This window comes from Acomys russatus, chromosome 17 (assembly GCF_903995435.1).
Source record: "Acomys russatus chromosome 17, mAcoRus1.1, whole genome shotgun sequence".
NCBI lineage: Eukaryota > Metazoa > Chordata > Mammalia > Rodentia > Muridae > Acomys > Acomys russatus.
Window position 1 is genome coordinate 43943110 of NC_067153.1, and position 17761 is coordinate 43960870.

General features: G+C 42.5%; 1 protein-coding gene across 2 annotated transcripts in view; it reads right to left on the minus strand.

Annotated features, from left to right (window-relative positions):
• The window catches only part of Mrtfa (myocardin related transcription factor A), a 99015-nt gene extending 86593 nt beyond the window's left edge, over positions 1–12422 (minus strand). For both annotated transcript variants that reach the window (XM_051160032.1, XM_051160031.1), the window contains exon 1: positions 11556–12422. In XM_051160032.1, coding sequence (XP_051015989.1) covers positions 11556–11601 — 46 coding nt within the window. In that variant the 5' untranslated portion in view covers positions 11602–12422. The remainder of the gene's footprint in view (positions 1–11555) is intronic.
• Between the last annotated feature and the right edge of the window lie 5339 nt (positions 12423–17761).

A 17761-nucleotide genomic window follows, 5' to 3' on the forward strand; every position in this document is an offset into this window, starting at 1 on the left:
AATAATGCTTCCAAGAACTTTTCTTAAACATTGTTTATTTATTTGTGTGGGTTTGAGTACATGAGTATATGGTGCATGTGTGGGGGTCAAAGAACAACTTGTGAGAGTCAATTCTCTCCTTCCAGCACGTGGGTCACAGGGATCAAACGCAGAACATAAGGCTTATCACCAGCCCCTTCACCCAGGAGCTGTCCGGCCAGCCCTGCAGGGAATACTTGTATACACGTTTCCATATAGACAATGTTTTGACTTTCTTGGGCTAAAAATAGAAATGCTAGGTCATATGGGCTATGTTTTAATTTTTGAAAATCTGCCAAACTGTCTGCATTTTTTAAACTAAACTTTTTATTTTGAGCTAATTATAGATCCACGCATCCGTCACCGGTTTCTCTTAATAATCACATGTGACAGAGTCACCGTACAGTACTGCAACCAGTGGGAGTGAGAGTCGGGACAATGCCTACCTCTTTCGCTGCTCGGCCTCCTACAGATGGCAGAATTATACCCTCACCATCCTCAGACTCAGACAACCACAGTCTCTCCATAGTTCTAAACTTTGCCACACTTTGTCATGTCCAGTGATGTAGGCTCTAATCCTGTCATGGGAGATGGAGGCAGGCAGATCTCTGGGAGTTCAAGGCTGGTCTTTCAACAACAGCAGCAAAACCAAACGAAGTTTATATAAATATTATGCAATATGTAACTTTTTCATGCCATAACTGTCTTGGGAGTTATCAATAGCAACAGTTTCCTCATGCATCATTCATTTTTTTAAAAGCATGAAGCAATATTCCAAACCCCCATTTACGTAAGAATTTTTAACTAAAGATTTATATTAATGTGTGTGTATTTGTATGTCTGCATGTGGATCTGCACATGTGTGCGGGTACCTAGAGAAGCCAAAGGCAATGGATTCCCAGGAAATGGAATTATGGGCAGTTAGGAATTTTTGTTATAAAAACTGGGTCCTCTGAAAGATTTGTCTCTCCAGACCCCCCACCCCAACCTCCATTTCTAAGAATGGCATATGAACTGGGTGTGTGCACTTAGTTGGATCTGGTTCTTACAGCTGGGCGTGGTGGTGCATCCCAGCACTCAGGAGGCAGAGGCAGGTGGATCTCTGTGAGTTCAAGGCCAGCCTGATCTACAAAGCGAATCCAGGACAGCCAGGGCTACACAGAGAAGCCCTGTCTTGAAAAATAAATAAATAAATAAATAATCTAGTTCTTACACTTTATACAGTGTTTATGAAATTCACAGAACACTGACATGTTGGTGGCCTGTGAATTGGTAACTTGTTCATTTTTATTTAAAACTTGATAGTATTCTAGTTTATATTTTAGTATTGTTATTTATCTGCCAACAGCCATTTACATGGTTTCCAGTTTGGAGTCATTAGAAAATAAATTGTTATGAGCCTTCAGTACAAATGTATGTTTTCAGTTCTCTTGTGCAAAGATCTAAAAATTGGATTGCTGGATAATATACTAAATATATTCGACTTTGTACCGAATTGCCTTCCCAGGTCATTATGTGCCATTTTGCATTCCACATTGTGACTTCCCATTGCTTCACATTTTCACACACACTTGTAATTAACAGTCTTTTCCATTTTAACTATTCTAGTAGGTGTGTACTGGCTTCTCTTTGAGGCTTTCATCTGCATTTCTATGTTAGCATCTTTGTGTGTGGGTTGGGGGCAGTCTCACCAGGAATATGGAGACACAGAGATGTGTTGCCCTGCCCCTACTGCCCAGCATCACATATATTGAAGTGTCATATCCAGATGCTACCCACTCTTTACTGAGTTTTGGGAATTCTTCATAGTTGGATGTGTGACAAGTAACTATAATTCCAGCATTCAAGAAGTTGAGGGAGGAAGATCAGAAGTCCAAGGTCATCCTCTTTTACCACAGTGAGTTCAAAGCCAGCCTGGGCTACATGAGGCCATGTGTGCCACCCTCATTTCACCCCTCCCCCCAAAAAAAGAGAGAAAAGAAAGTTAGTTAACTTACTTAACATTTTTTTTAAAAAGCAAACTTATGTAACATTAACATTTTAATTCTTTGTTTTGTCCTCATGGGTCTGTACAAAGCACGGGTAAACAATCTGAGAACCACTCTCTGGCAACAAGCACTTGGATTAAGATTTTCACATGTAGAGGCAGGGTAGATGTGGCTTAGCTGGCAGGGTGCTTCTCTGTGTTTGGTTCCCAGAACTGCACACCTGAGCATGGTGCACATACATAGCAGAACTGCACACCTGAGCATGGTGCACATACATAGCCTAGCACTCAGTAGGTAGAAACATGAAGACAGAAACTCAAGGCCATCTGAGGCTACATGAGACAGGGAAAAAGATTTTCAAAGAACACCACCTATTTTGGAAGTTCACTTTTAATAATGAAAGCATATTATACTAATGCCATCATTTTATGCTTAAAAGAAGCTGCATTATGATTACAGATCAGAATTTAACACTACAACTCGGTGTATTTTCAGCTTACAAAACCCTCTAAAAGGACCAGTCAAACGAGAGTAGGTTAGTGTACAGAGGAAATAGCCACAGCTCTGCCAAGAGCGCAGCCTAACACAAACACTGCAGAGATAAATTTCAATAAATCTTACAAAATAGAAACAAAGGCAAAATGTAAAAGGGATTTATACAAACAAGTCAGTGGGAACACAGCGTCTGAGATGGCATGCCCCTTATCATGCACTGTTTGCGCAGCGCAGTTCTCGGACTTCTCTCATCCTAAACCCACAGCTCTGGCTCCCAACCCAAGACACCGTGCTTTCCAGCCACTTCCTCCGCTGTTAGCCTAACTATGCATGTACATAGACACGAATGTTTATATGGGATTTATTTAAAGAGAAATGGTCACCGAAGAAAATCAGAAAGTTACAGGGAAACACAAAGGCCCAAAAGAGAAAATCTCTAGTCAAGCCCTACTTCCTGGAAGACCTGCTGGTATTCTTGTGAATTCTAACTTGCCCTCCTGCCTCCTGCCTCCCTTGCCATCGTATCTCACTCTGCCGTTGCAGAAGACGACCCTGAACTTGTGCTCCTTCCACCTGCCTCCACCAGTGACTGAATTAGAGGCACACACCCCTCTCCCCGCAGTGCTGGGGCTGAACCCAGATTTCTTCCATGATAAGCAAGCATTCTGCCAGCTAACCACATCTCCAGCCTCTATTCTAAATTAGATGACAACATGGAAAACATTTCTTCTATACTTGTTAAAACAAACAAACAAACAAAAAAGTATTTTCCTATCTTAATTTCCTTAAGACAATTTCTTAAAAGCATTTTAAGGCTAACGAAAAAAACATTTAAAAAAAATGTATGCGTTGACAAATACAAGAGAGCTGTAGCAAATTGTCAGAAACCCAGTAAGAAACTTTTAAAAATTATATTAGTTTGTGTGTGTGTGTGTGTGTGTGTGTGTGTGTGTGTGTGTGTGTGTGTGATATGTGCAAGCATGTGCATCACTGCATGCATGTGGAGGTCAGAGGACAGCTTGTAGAGTCAGTTCCCACCTTCATGTGAGGCCTATGTATTGAACTCAAGTTACCAAACTTGCTCAGCAAGTGCTGTTAACTGCCAAGTCATCTCTCCAGCCCAAGAATCAAAACTTACATACATTAAACAGAATTTAAAATCCCCCAAGCAACAACCAACTACCATAATTATTTTCAAACATGGCATTGTCTATGTATTAGGAACGGCGACAAGCCTGGGATGAGTATTTGTGGCATTATTAGTTTATGGAAGAGGTAACAAGAACAGAAGTCACAGGACACCCACTGCCACTAGCTTAAAGGCAGCGGAGTCAGAAATGTCTCTTTTCAGTGCTGGGGACTGAACACTGAGCCCAGGGCTGCATACTGGAAAGGCAAGCACAACACAGCACAGCTCCAGCCTGTGCTTTATTCTTGCACTTCTCACAGCTTTCTGGGGTGAGATTCTTTCTCTTTTTCTAGTTATTTAACTTCAAAGAGCTTGTGTTACGTGGGTTTCATCTGTCACTATTTCATCTTGCTAAAATGTAAAACAGAAAACACTCTTAACTTTTCACATCTAATTCTGCATTCGGTTGTTAATTAACTCCATCATGTAGTTTTTGGAAAATGTACTACACTCATGAGAATACAACAGCTTTTTTTTTTTTTTTTAAGGGTAAACAAGCTTTTAAAATTAATGTAAACATTTTGATCTTGCACCCTTTGAAAGTGCTCAGGACATTCAAGGGTCCTCAACTACATCCTGAAAGCGACTAACTATACCACTTTGTAGTCTTAGCTGAGGCCTAACAGACGATGGATGATTCACAGGCATGCTCTGACATTCACAAGAGCCAAGATAAGATACCAGCCCGGACGCCCATCAACAGATGATTACACAGAAACATGTGGTTGCATTTATATACAAAACAAAGGCATTTTACTCAGCTATAAAGGACAACCAAACTGGTCTGAGGAGGCTCAGCTGATAAAATGTTTGCCAAGCAAGAATGCACCTTTAGAAACCCAACCCACATACAAAGCTGGGCATGGTGACGTGTGACTATAATCCCAGTGATGAGCATCTCTGGCCAGCTGGTATAGCTAAATGAGTGAGTGAGCTGCATATTTAGAGAGACATCTTATTGCAAGAAATACCAAGGTGGAAAGCGAGAAAGGAAGACACCCTACTACCAACATTTGCCACTGTACATATAAACAAATATCACATACACACACATGCACGCATGTGTAAGCACATACATAGAAAAACAGAATTATGCCATTGCCAGGTAAACAGATATAACAGGATAACACCATGCTAAGTAAAATAGCCCAGACTCCAAAACAAAAGAAAACAACCAAACAAAAGCCCTTCTCAGTTTCTCTCATATGCACAATCTAGACTTGTATGTAGGTGCATGGTATGAGAGGACACCAATATGGGGAGACGAAAGGTTCCAAGGGGAGGGGAAAAGCAAGGTACAAAGAGAGATAATCATGTTTCCTCTACATGCACAATCTAGATTTAACATACATATGGACATATATGACATGAAAGCAGAAGTGAAGCTATCTGGAGGGAGGGAGGAGCCCAGAGGCATGTCGTGGTGGTGGGGGGGGGGGGGGGGGGCAAGTGTAAGTAAAGTATTTGATATTGTATGAAAATGTGATTATGAAACCAATGACTTTGTACACCAACTAAAATATTTTTTTTAAAGGCACCTCTCATCTACAAAAAGCCATGTTCTGAGGAACATACTTGTCTAAAATACACTTGGCTATCCTGGACTTGCTTTGTATACCAGGCTGGCCTTGAACTCACAGCGATCCGCCTGCCTCTGCCTCCCAAGCGTTGGGATTAAAGGCGCGCGCCACCACACCCAACTACACTGCAATTTTTAATGATCATTTATTAAAGAATTATCATATGCTAACTATATGGAAGAGTCACTTACATTCTGAGAGACAGCCACATCAAAAAACTGATTTTAAAAAAAAAGTCATGATTCTATCAAATGATAAATGGTGTGAAGAAAATGACGCAGGATTTTACAATTCCTGGCTAGAGAAGGGCTAACGGAGAAAACTGATGCTTACACAAAGACCTGCAGCAGAGGAAGCCAGGAAGCAAGCGAGGAAGTGTCCCACTTGACATCAGGGACAGCCAACGAGCCAGTATGTTTGTGCAAAATGAGCAGAGGAGAGAGGAGAGACACGGCCGGAGTCCTGGAGGTCTCTTCAGCCGCTTGTGGACAGAGCTACTAGCAGGTTCTGAGAGGAACCTAAACTTGTACATTAAAGCTATTTGACTTTAACTTTAAATGGATTGTGAAAGTAAATAAAGCTCTAAACTACTTGGCTTTAGTTGAGGTTTGTTTTGTTGGTTGGTTGGTTGGTTTTTCTTTCCTTTTTTTTTTTTTTTTTTAAAGATTTTATTTATTTATTATTTATACAGTATTCTGCCCCCATGTGTGCCTGCATGCCAGAAGAGGGCACTAGATTTCATGATAGATGGTTGTGAGCCACCATGTGGTTGCTGAGAATTGAACTCAGGACCTTTGGAAGATCAGGCAGCGCTCTTAACCTTTGAGCCATCTCTCCAGCCCTGGTTTGTTTTTCAATACAGGATTTCTCTGTGTAGCCTTTGCCATCCTGGACTCACTTTGTATACCAGGCTGGTCTCAAAACTCACAGAGATCCACCTGCCTCTGCCTCCTGAGTGCTGGGATTACAGGAGTGCACCACCTGGCCTGGCTTGTTGGAGTTTTTAAATCACATTTTTTATTTTAGTCCAATCACGTGCATGTAAAGGACAAGGGACAATTTGTGGAGTCAGTTCTCTCCTTCCAACATGTGGGTCCCAGAGAGCAAACTCCAGTTAGCAGCCTTGAGGGCTAGTTCCCTTACCTACTACACCATCTTGCCCACACTGTTTTGGTCTTTTTGTGAGAAGGTCTTACACTGTAGCTCAGGCTAACCTGGAACTATGTAGCCCAGGCTAGATCTGAATTTGGGACGCCTCCTCCCTCAGCCTCCCAAATGGTGAGATTATAGCTATTTAAGCCCCTGGGACACAGAGATGCATTCCACTCCATCTCTTACTATGTCTTAATACTTTTGAGTTTTGAGTTCCCTGCATAGCCTGAAGCAGAGTCATGGTGATTAAATAATACACGGCAGTACACATTTCACTGCTGCATCTCTTTTCACCAGTTTAATGTGCCCTTGTATAGCCCTTCTGTGCTCAGTCTACTACCACATACTTAGTGGCCTTACATGACATTAAGCAGGCCCCAGACACCATGAGTTCAGCCCTATACCTTCCCTTAACTTAAAAAGTGCAAGGCAAAGAAAGTTAGGTTTTGAGAGTTAGTGGTAGCACAGGGTGTTGAGTATTTTTCCTTGTTATTAAAAAGAAAGTTTTAAAAATAATGCATGTGTAATCATAAAAGTGAGGCTCCAAAAAAGTAAGACTGTGTGAGCCTCATCTTGTTCAATTTGGCACTGTTTTAATGAGGCTTAGCTTGTGTCTGGGACTTCATCTAAAGAGAAACAGAAGGAGGGAGAAAAAGAGAAGTGAAAGAAGAGTCACATTCCTTCACTGGGGTCTTAACTCAGGCAAGGCCTAGATAAATCAGTGAGTCAGAGGGAGGGTGGTAAAGGTAAGTGGAGCACTGAGGACAACAGCTGTCTGTCTGCTACCTGTCTTATGACATCACCGCCCAGGCCAGAGAAGACACGGCAAGATGAAGGAGGGCGGAGAATAGCAGGTCTGTGGCACTCTAACTTTACTTCCTAGGAGCAGGAAGCAGATACCCAGACATCAGGTTTTTATCTCTTCCGTCACCCCTTGCCTCCCTCCTTCCCAGGATGTCCTGGACTCATTATCTCAGGCTAGCCCAAACTTCCAAAGACCCATCTGTTTCTGGCCCTCCAGTGCTGGTATATGCCTGTGCCACCATGCCCTGTTTTTACCTTCTCTGTTAACCAGCTCTGGGGTGGGGGGCTCAAAGCTAGCCTCAAACACTAGAGATCCCTGGTGTTTCCTTCTAAATATCTTGAAGCAGAAAGAACACCGGCAAGAGAGCGAGGACACAAGTTCTCTTCCCACCTCTGCCACACATTAATTACATGATTTCAGGAAATAAACTAACCTCAAAGGCCAATTTCCTCTTTTCAAAAGAAAAAGAGGACAAGAAAACACCTAAGATTTCCTTCAAGCTCTACAATTCCTTAAAAAGAAACCAGGGTGTTTCAAAGCCGCAATGTTTAGAGCTCTCAGAGACCTAAAAGTTGGTGACATAGGCGGAAGGTTCTGAGGTTTTTGATCTTCTCCCTACCCTTGTGAGTGGCAGGAGGTGAGGGTGGGGCCCTAAGAGAGTCCCATGCCACCACGATGGGCAGGACTTAGTTTGCCTTGCCTGTCCCTCGTGCCTTGCCAGTCCTCCCTGGTTTGCCATTCCCCTATCTTGCCCATTCTGTTTTGAAACAAAGAGTGCAGGGACAAACTGTCATAATCTAAGAACCAAAAGTCAAAGAATTATTTAGGAATTAAGTATAGCCGGGCATGGTGGCGCATGCCTTTAATCCCAGCACTTGGGAGGCAGTGGCAGGAGGATTGCTGTGAGTTCGAGGCGAGCCTGGTCTACAAAGGGAGTCTAGGACAGCCAAGGCTACACAGAGAAACCTTGCCTCCAAAAAAAAAAAAAAAGAGGAATTAAGTATAAAGATAGCAAAGGATAAGGAAGTTAACTAACAGAGAAGAAACTTTTTTTATTAATAAGCTTTTTGAATAGACAAAAGATGCAAAAAGAATACCATTGAGGACAAATGTCTCTCTGTGGCACAAGCAAAGAGTGTACTTACACAGCCTACACTCTGCGTCTTAGGTTGAGTGGTAGGACTCATGGATGTGGGTCAAAGTTTACATACCTTATGCATACCTATATACCCCTTTGCATTTACGGCATAGTCCCAGAATAAGCTCAAATGAAATCCCAATTGCTGTGTGGAAACACAAAGTCTCTTCTATTCAGTCTCCTGGTCTTTTGGCATCCTCTTTTCCTGAAGCAGACACAGTGACCAAAGATGCCCTATGCATGGACAAGTGTGAGGCGTGGGGGGGACACACATATGTGCACAAGCATCGGGGGAGAGGAACCAACTGACTCCTTAGGCACGTACCATGGACCAAGGCAGACCCGAGAGCCATCTCACTCCACTCTGCCACACCGGTCTGTCTCACTGTTCTGGAGGAATGAACTGAAGGGCTGTCGCTGGCTGTAAAAAGGCAGAGGGCCGCCTGCTTGGGCACACACACCCTCTGCCAGGCCTGAGCCCTAGCACACCTGCATTCTGAGAGGCACGGGCAATGCTGGGAGGCCCTGTGTCCTTCCCTTAGTCAGAAATTCTACGGCATCCTTTTCAAATCATTTTCTAGTTGTAACAGACCAGACAGATTCCTATGGCAGTGACATGAACTCTAGCCATGGCTTAACTGGAACACTAAGATCTATATAAAATACACATTATCATAGACAGGGCAAGCTACAAAGTCAGAGAGGCAAAAGAAATGTCAACTCTGAAAGCCATGAAGCTTTGGATAATGACTGGCTAGCACAAAGGATGATGGTCACTGGAATCTTTTATTTATGGGAGAAGAGATTACAAAATACCTTTATAAAACTCTTAAAGATTAGGCTTAAAATAAGCTTATGCTTATTAATAAGGCAAACTAGGTCAAACAAAATTCCATTATTCTTCAAAAAATAAATCAGTGAGTAGTTTGCACATAAGAAGCTAGTTAGTGGAGGCTGTTGAGAGATGTCGGGAGGTGCACAACTGCTTGTAACCCCAGCTCCTGCCTCTGGCCTCTGTGCACCTGCACTCACACAGACACATCCATACACTCACACATAACCATAATGAAAAATAAACCTTTTTCCAAAGAAGCTAATGACCTCATCAGAAAGCATGTATAGGTGAGAGCTGGTGTGCACTGAGAAGGTGGCACCACAGGCACAACAGGAGGGTGATCTGACTGAGACAGGTTCTACAGACAGGCAGCACCCAACTGGATCCAAACAGCATTGAGACCTCTGGCATATGGAGGATGTAAACTTTCACGACACTCAAGGATAGCCTGCCAAAGCCTCCAAGCTCCAAATGCTGAGTGGAAACTGTTGCTAACCGCAGTGTACCCTGAACCTTAAAATTTTGCATCTTTGATTCTGCCTGAAGGTTTAGTAATTTTATGATATGAAAAGCATTTCTCCTGGGAAGTATATATCCTCATGAAGGTACAGTTTAACACAGTGCTTGGCTTTTAACAAGAATCACTGTTTATTGATATTTCATAGCACATTCTTTTCATTTCCTATCACAATGGCTGCTCAACAGTGACGTTTTACAAACCCATCTACGGTGGCTAATATTAAGTGTTTTTGAACATCTTCCTAACTTAAGTGACGGGAAGGTCATCCCTAAGCCCAGTCTCTCTGCTTTTATGAACACACGCCTATCATCTTCTTGGCCGACCTTTGGTCCTACCTGTACCAACAGCATTGTCAGTTTCACCCACACTTGTCTTACACACTGCTGTCCTGTGAAAGTTTTATGAAGTGGCTGGTCTGACAGATGGGTGACCAGCCCTGCCCAACATATGCTGTAGGAAAACCTACTCTGAGACAAGAAACTGCAAAGAATGGTCCTTTTTCTCCCTTGAGGGCTAGGGGCACTGAAATTGTCTTAGAGGAAGAAGCCTTTAACCTGACTGTGAAATGTTATTGTCTGAGATACCTACAAGTAATGAGTGATTTTTTTAAAAAAAAGTGTTCAAATATTAAAATTTGCCCCTTAAAGTGAAATACACCCTTGCCCACACACGGAAGGAAACTGGAATACAGATGGAAAAATGGAGTCCATTTAAGTGGGAGCTACTGAGATACCACATTAGAGACAGATGGGAAACACTCAGATAAGCACACTATTTGTTTAGAACACAAAGCTCCAGAGATCTGTGGGAGGGAAAGGAAAGGCAACCTGAAATGCATAGCGCACAAGAACAGAAAATTCATCTGGTAAACGACTCATTATGACTGTTTGTAAACCAGAAAAAGAAAATGGAAAATAGTGGATCTTTCTTCCCTGGTCCTTCCTGTCCACAGGCGCAATCTATAGTCTTCAGCTGCTTTGTACCTGGGCCTGACAACACACTACCTTGAGTGCTCCCCAAGGAGGAAAGGAGACCATCACTCCAGAGGCAGCATCAGCCCCACCAAGGAGTCTCATTCTCCTCTGCATGGGGCCAGGGGATGGGGTAGGGGGTGCAAATGCCACTTGTATGAATCTTTCAGAAAACAGATTACATTTTAGTAGAAGTCTAAAAATAAGAAAAGAACATTCTCTATTTTTAGATATCTGACTTACAAGTTTTAAAAACACCAAAAGTAAAAGAACATTTTTTAAAAAAACTATCTGGAATTTTTAAATGTTTTAAGAGAAGCTTTGAATTGGAAAACTATTTTTAGAGATAGAATTTCAAAAATCCTGCATTCTTGCTGTTAACTGCTTCCCTATCTCTAAAACTTAACCCCAATCCTGTGCTTTATCAAGAGCATTCCCATAGACAGTGTAAAGATTGTGACACAGAAGAGAAAGAACAGCGGAGGAAATCAGAAAAGATACTTTCGCAGTGGCATAAAAAGAGTAGATTTGCGATTAAAGACATACTGAAAAAACAGCAAAAGCAACTGAATTATCTTTCCCTAAAAGCAGTGCCAAAGATAGTGATAAAATGGGTAAAGATAAACAAATAGGTCCCCTTGCTAAGTACTCTTCAGATCACTTAGCATCTAATTCAAAGCTATATTTGAATAACTAGAAAATGCAATTAAAGAAAAAATTAAAACAATAAAAACCTAAAAATGAAATATTTACTGGATGCTTTGTGTTTCAGTTTCCCGTCTCAGCCTAGTGCTAGCACAAATGTGCTCAACCATTTTAAAGACGCCTGTGGCAAATGAGCTTTGCAGGAAATAAGGGAATTACCTGACTGCACAGCCATCATTAGCATCTCAGGCTCGAGCAGAGTCATGACGGAGTCTTCACGGAAACAGCCCACAAATAGAAAAAGTCAGCCCAGAAAAGGCACAGCAAGCTTCACAAATCAGGTCTCATGCCTGTGTAGAGGACAACAGACCACCTCGCTCCCTTCCTCTGGGAAAACACCAACTCTCCACCCTTCAGGCGAGTCAAGATGGCCCAGAGTTGAGTGACTGCAGACAGGAAGCTCAGCGCTCCAGAGAAGACCTGAAGTTCGCGGTTAGAGCAGTGGCTCCTCCCCTCCGGTCCTCTCTAGGGGGAGGGGAGAAGCACAGAAAGACTTCGGAAGACTGATCAAACTGCTTTCCTCTCTCTTTTAAAAATGAGAAGACGGGTTTTATTCAAAACCCTAGTAGAAGGAACTCTGGGGCTAATGCAGTTTAGAACAACAAAGCAAACACAATCAAAATTCAATCTCAAGAAAGAAACATTCGGGGATCAGACACACATTAACTAACACACACACACACACACACACACACACACACACACACACACACACACACACACAAATAAATACATCTGCCACGGAACTCTGCTGAGAATCCCAACAGCCTTTCACACGTGGTACTTACAGGCAACAGCTAAGAAAGCTGACTATTTAACTACAGTTCAACTGTTTCCCCACCCCCTGCCCAATTAAAACACGTTTCCAAAGCCATAGAACACACTCCAGGGCGGTAATGTGTCTCTCAAATCTGCCAGTCCTCCTGAAGAGCCCCTCGCTGCCCGTGGGGGGACATGGTAGCTGTGGAGAGACAAGATGCCAGGCGACCTTTCGAACTGTTCTAAGATCATGCTGGATATATGGCACACATGGGAAGAGTCCCTGCCCTGATAACCTTTAGCCTTTCTCTGCTATGCAGAACAGCGCTTCTGAATAAGAATGGGCAAGGACACTTTGCTTTCTCCGGAGAGAAAAAAACAACAAAACCTAAGACCCCTCTGAATTACAGATAGGAATTATTTCATCTGCCCCAATAAAGGTCATTTATTCCTTTTGCAGTGTTTTTTTTTTTTTTAATAACTGATATTGACAATAAAATGATACTGAGATGCTGCTGGGCAGTTTGATGAACTTTTAATAAATGCCAGAAAACTAGAAAGCTGTTTCTGACTCTTTCTGGTAAAGGGCAGTCTCAGCCCAGTGAAAGTCTTAATGCTTACAAAGTCAAACAAACGAGAAATGAAAGCTCTGAGAGACCTTTTAGAAGAGCAGTTTCACAAAGCGGGCAAGGCATACAAGAAAAGGCAACGCGGATTTGGTGGAGGGAGGTTCTGTGGAAGAGAAAAACTCCCTTTCTTTCTCACCCCAAGAACATCATGTTTAAGAGCCAAACTCTATATAGAGCTGCGGGAATGACTCAACAGGCAGCAGAGTGGCAGCCAGTGTGGGCGCATGCTGCTCTGGGAGGCAGCAGCATTCTCACGGCTCCTTCTGGCACCCAGGCTCCAACTGTCACATGAAAAATGAGTGAATTTCAACCAGGACTGCCCGAGAGACTGGTCAGAGGTTAGCAACTTCGGGAAAAGCACCCCTAAAAGGTTGAGTCATCCCTTCGACTCCCTAGAGCTGTACAGTATGCTATATGAGGGGTTTTGTTTGCTTTGTTTCTTTCATATGAAGCAAGTTCTCACTCACAGTTCTGCATTTAGAAGGGAAAATTACAAATTATGAGATCCTGAATAAAACTGAAGGGCACGGACTGCCTCCCTCCTGGCCATGAGCCTCTCTGCCACAGGAAGTGCTTACAGGCCACACGTGTCAGTGTTCAGCCCACAGGAGACACTGACAGCTATGTAGTGGTGGACAATGAAGGTGGGGGGACAGTAGGCTCCGGCTGATTTCGCTCTGTTTTCCTTTTGCAGCAAATCCTACTCACAGGAACTTGGGACAAAAGGAGGACAATAAAGGAAAGCTGTTTTTAAAAACAGAAATCTGAGCCGGGCGTGGTGGCGCATGCCTTTAATCCCCGCACTCGGGAGGCAGAGTTCGAGGCCAGCCTGGTCTACAGAGCGAGTCCAGGACAGCCAAGGCTACACAGAGAAACCCTGTCTCAAAAGACCAAAAGAAAAAATAAATAAATAAATAAATAGATAAAATAAAAAATAAAAACAGAAATCTGAATGTAATTTGTTTAAAACCCCAGAAAGTAAGATATTTGCCTAATGGTCAAATTTTGCTTTTATGTCAGAAAACATTGTAATGGCTATTCTCAGTTGTCAACTTGACCACATCTAGAGTTAACTACAACCCAAAGGGCTGGGCACACCTGTGACAGATTTCTTATTAATTAAATCATTTCAAGTGGGAAGACCCACTGCTAATCTGGATCCCTGAGGCGGGAAGATCCACCTTTAATCTGTGCCACGCCTTCTGCTGGCAGTCAGTGGAAAGGACAAGGAAGGAGGAAGCTTGCTCCCCTGTGCCTGCTTGCTCTCACTCTTGCTAGCAACTCCATTCCTTCACCGGCACTAGAGGCTTCCTCTTCAGCAGCTGAAACACCCAGCCTCCAGCCTCCTGGACTGAACAACTACTAAATTCTTAAATCTTCCATTTGTTGGACTAGCTGGACCACAGCCTATAAGTCGGCTATTCTAATAACTCCCCTATAGATAGGTAGGTAGGTAGGTAAGATTCATTCATTCACTCACTCACTCATTCAGCCCTGTTCTTTTAGAGAACCCCAACACAAGTACCCACCCATCCTCCGTCACTGTGCAAACAGACTTTAGGATAGGTTCCCCAGTTCCAAAGCAGCAGATTCAAAGTACTGAAAGCTTCAGTTCCACGATTTCTGTTTCATAGAAATGGAACTAAAAGACACACTGATAAAGAACACATACCTGAAGCTCACAGTCTCTACTTTGGACTAAGAGCACCGAGGGAATGAAGAATAATCAAATATGAAATAAAACGAAAGCTTTGCTTCTAATCATAATCCTCTAGCTTATCAATGCAAATTTAACATGATCTCCATGCTATGGACTCGCTGAAGGGGCATGATACTACAGATATCAGTGTTGTTCTTTCTTTGTTTGATTTGGGTTTTCGAGAGACAGGGTTTCTCTGTGTAGCCCTGGTTGTCCTGGACTCGCTTTGTAGACCAGGCTGGTCTCAAACTCACAGAGATCCGCCTATCTCCTCCTCCCCCAATGCTAGGATCACAGGGCGTGCACCGCCTCACCTATCGTCTAGTCCTTAAATGCTTAACACATTTTGGTAATTACATAAAATATTTAAACAATGTTAAATAAAACAATTTAGCATATTGCAAATAGGTTTCCTCTATCCCACCCTTTTCCCCATCAGATGCCAAAAACCCAAAGGCCTTTCTTTAGTCTCCAAAACCTGAAACCCAGCCAGAGCAGTGGTACAGACTCAGGAGACAAGGCAGAAAGACTGAAAGGCCAAAGGTAACCTTGGGTTACACAGTGAGACTGTGACTTCACGGAAGAAAAGAGAAGAGAGAAAAAGGGAAGAGGGGAAGGGAAGAAGAGTGCCTCTCCAGCTACACTAGGAGAGGTCAGTGCTCCCATACTCCCCACAGTTCTACTTTCCCCAGACACATTACTCTCCCACCACTGTAACCACCCCTCTCAGAGTTCCACATGGCTCCTCCTTCTCTGGGACACCCTTCCTTTCTTTTACTGACTCCCGGGTAATCTCATTCTTTATGAAGGTTTTAAGTCCCTCCTAAATCTCACCCCGTATCTAACTCTGACATCACCCATAAGCCTGCAACTTAAGTATGCCTCTCTACCAAGCTATCTTAATTAAGCACATATGTCCAAAAGCAAAACTCCCAGTCTCACCACCCTGCACCTCCCCCTCGAGGCATGCCTTTCCCCTTTTCCCTTACACAGATCCCAAACCATAAACTTACACTCCTTCCAGCCCTGAGCCACCACTGAGGTACTAAGTGCAGACTGTAACTGATCACGTCATAATAGAGTCCTCAAGTCCATTCTTTTTATTTTATCCCTTCAATGTCCACTCTCGCCTAAATGGCCCTTGTTACCAACTGATTCTTTTGTTGTTGTCAATGTTTTTCTGCTTTATTTTATTTGTTTACAGTTGCTAACTTTATTTTAAATGTGTATGTGTCTGTGTGAGAGTATCTCACACATGTGCAGATGCCCCTTGCCAGGAACTTGATCTGTTAACCTAACATCTTGTGCTTTTCCTTTTGAAAGAAGTACCAACGTTTGTAAAAGAACTGGCTTATATAACTTCTGTTTAACATTTCTCTCTTCAAGTCAACTGTAAGTTAAGACAATGAGACCCTCATTTGTCTTGCTGATTATTCTCTAATACTGAGAACTCGGTTGAAAGGCCTCCAGGAATAAAAAGTTCAATTAAATCGGTTGAAAGGCCTCCAGGAATAAAAAGTTCAATTAAAACGGTAAAACACTTTAAGTTAGTATTTCTAGAAAAAGCACCAACTGGGGAGAGTTAAAAAATATTCAACAGCATATGAAAAATTACAAGGCTAAACGGAAGCAGGACACAGGCACATAAAGCCAGGGTGCTAATGCAGCACTGAAGACGCACACTCGCGCCAACAGCAGGTCTTTCTGGGGTGTGGGGCAGACCTAAGAGGAGCTGGGATTTTTGTTCCTCCTGTTTGTTTGTTTGTTTGTTTGTTTTTGGAGTAGGAGTTCTATCTAGTATCTGTTCACTAGGAGCCTGGCTCAACATTCAATGAGCAAGATGGAAAACTGATTATCTTTAAGACTGGGATGAAGGTTTAAGAAAGTCTCTAAGTCACTTTATAAATAGTCATTTAATGAATCTTAAGATTTGGACATTTTCAAGTGAGACTAAATCTGGAAAATCCTTGAAGCTCCCTGAGGAACATAGTTAAAACTCTCTTTTCTTTACCCAAGAAAATATTATAATTTGGATCTGAACCTGCCCACTCAAGAGCTTCGCCTCTCAGCGATCAATTAGCACCTCCTGTGTGGTGGTGTGAGTGCACAGGCGTCCCCGTACAGGAAAACATACAAGATTGGTCCTTTCTCCCCTGGCTGTGAAAACATGCAAACCAGAAATGAGGACTTCCTAACTCAGACACAAGGAGAAAGAAAAGCTACTTTGAAGGGAATAAATGCAGCCTTTTCATGCCCGTTCTCTCCTGTGTACTTCCCTTCGTACAGCTCTCCCCATCCCGCCAGCACCCCAGTGAGCACACCATACAAACTCTTTCAGGAAAATATCTGGGATCAGCTAGAAAAAGGGAACTCAAAGAAAAGGTAACATTTACAACAGTATTTAAATATAGGAAACAATTAAAGGGAAATGGAGGGCTAAGACTATAGCTAGCATAAAGGGCCCAGGTTCAATTCTCAGTGCCACAAAAATAAATAGGGTAAAGTAAAAAGGAACAAACACATGTAAAAAAAAAAATAGGAAAGCATAGGCCATCACATAGAAGCTCTGATATACCAGAGAATATAGTCATAGGACAAAAAACTAAAAATATCAATGCTTCTAGTTTACAAGCTTAATGTAATTTCAACCAAATCCCCACAGCAATATCAAAATTCATAAGGAAATTTAAAAAACCGAAAACAAAAACCAAGCACAGATAGGAAATTCACTTTTGGAAAGAACAAGGTAGGAGTTGCTTCTCCCATGCAACATGGTTTATTCCAGTAGGCATAATTCAAATAGTGAAACATACAAACTGTCCATATACTATGAGGTATGTTTGCACACATACATAAAGACATCAACAGTCTGAAACTAGGGACAATACAAACATCTATCTATCTATCTATCTATCTATGAGACAGCATTTCTCTGTGGAGCTCTGACTGCCCTGGAACTGGTTCTGTAGAGAAGGTTGACCTCAAATCGCCTGCCTCTGCCTCTGAGAGCTCAGGTTAGAGGCATGTGTGACTACACCTAGCTTGTAGAATAGATTAACAAGGTGTGTGTGTGTGTGTGTGTGTGTGTGTGTGTGTGTGTGTGTGTGTAAGAGAGACAGACAGACAGATTTTTTGTTCTGCTATGCATGGAAGCATGTAATACACAGCAATGAAAATGGATAAATCACCAATGTATACAAGATGATGGAATACCAGCTATGATGAGCAAAAGAGGAATAAAAAATCATTTCAGTCATATACATTTCAACTAACCAACA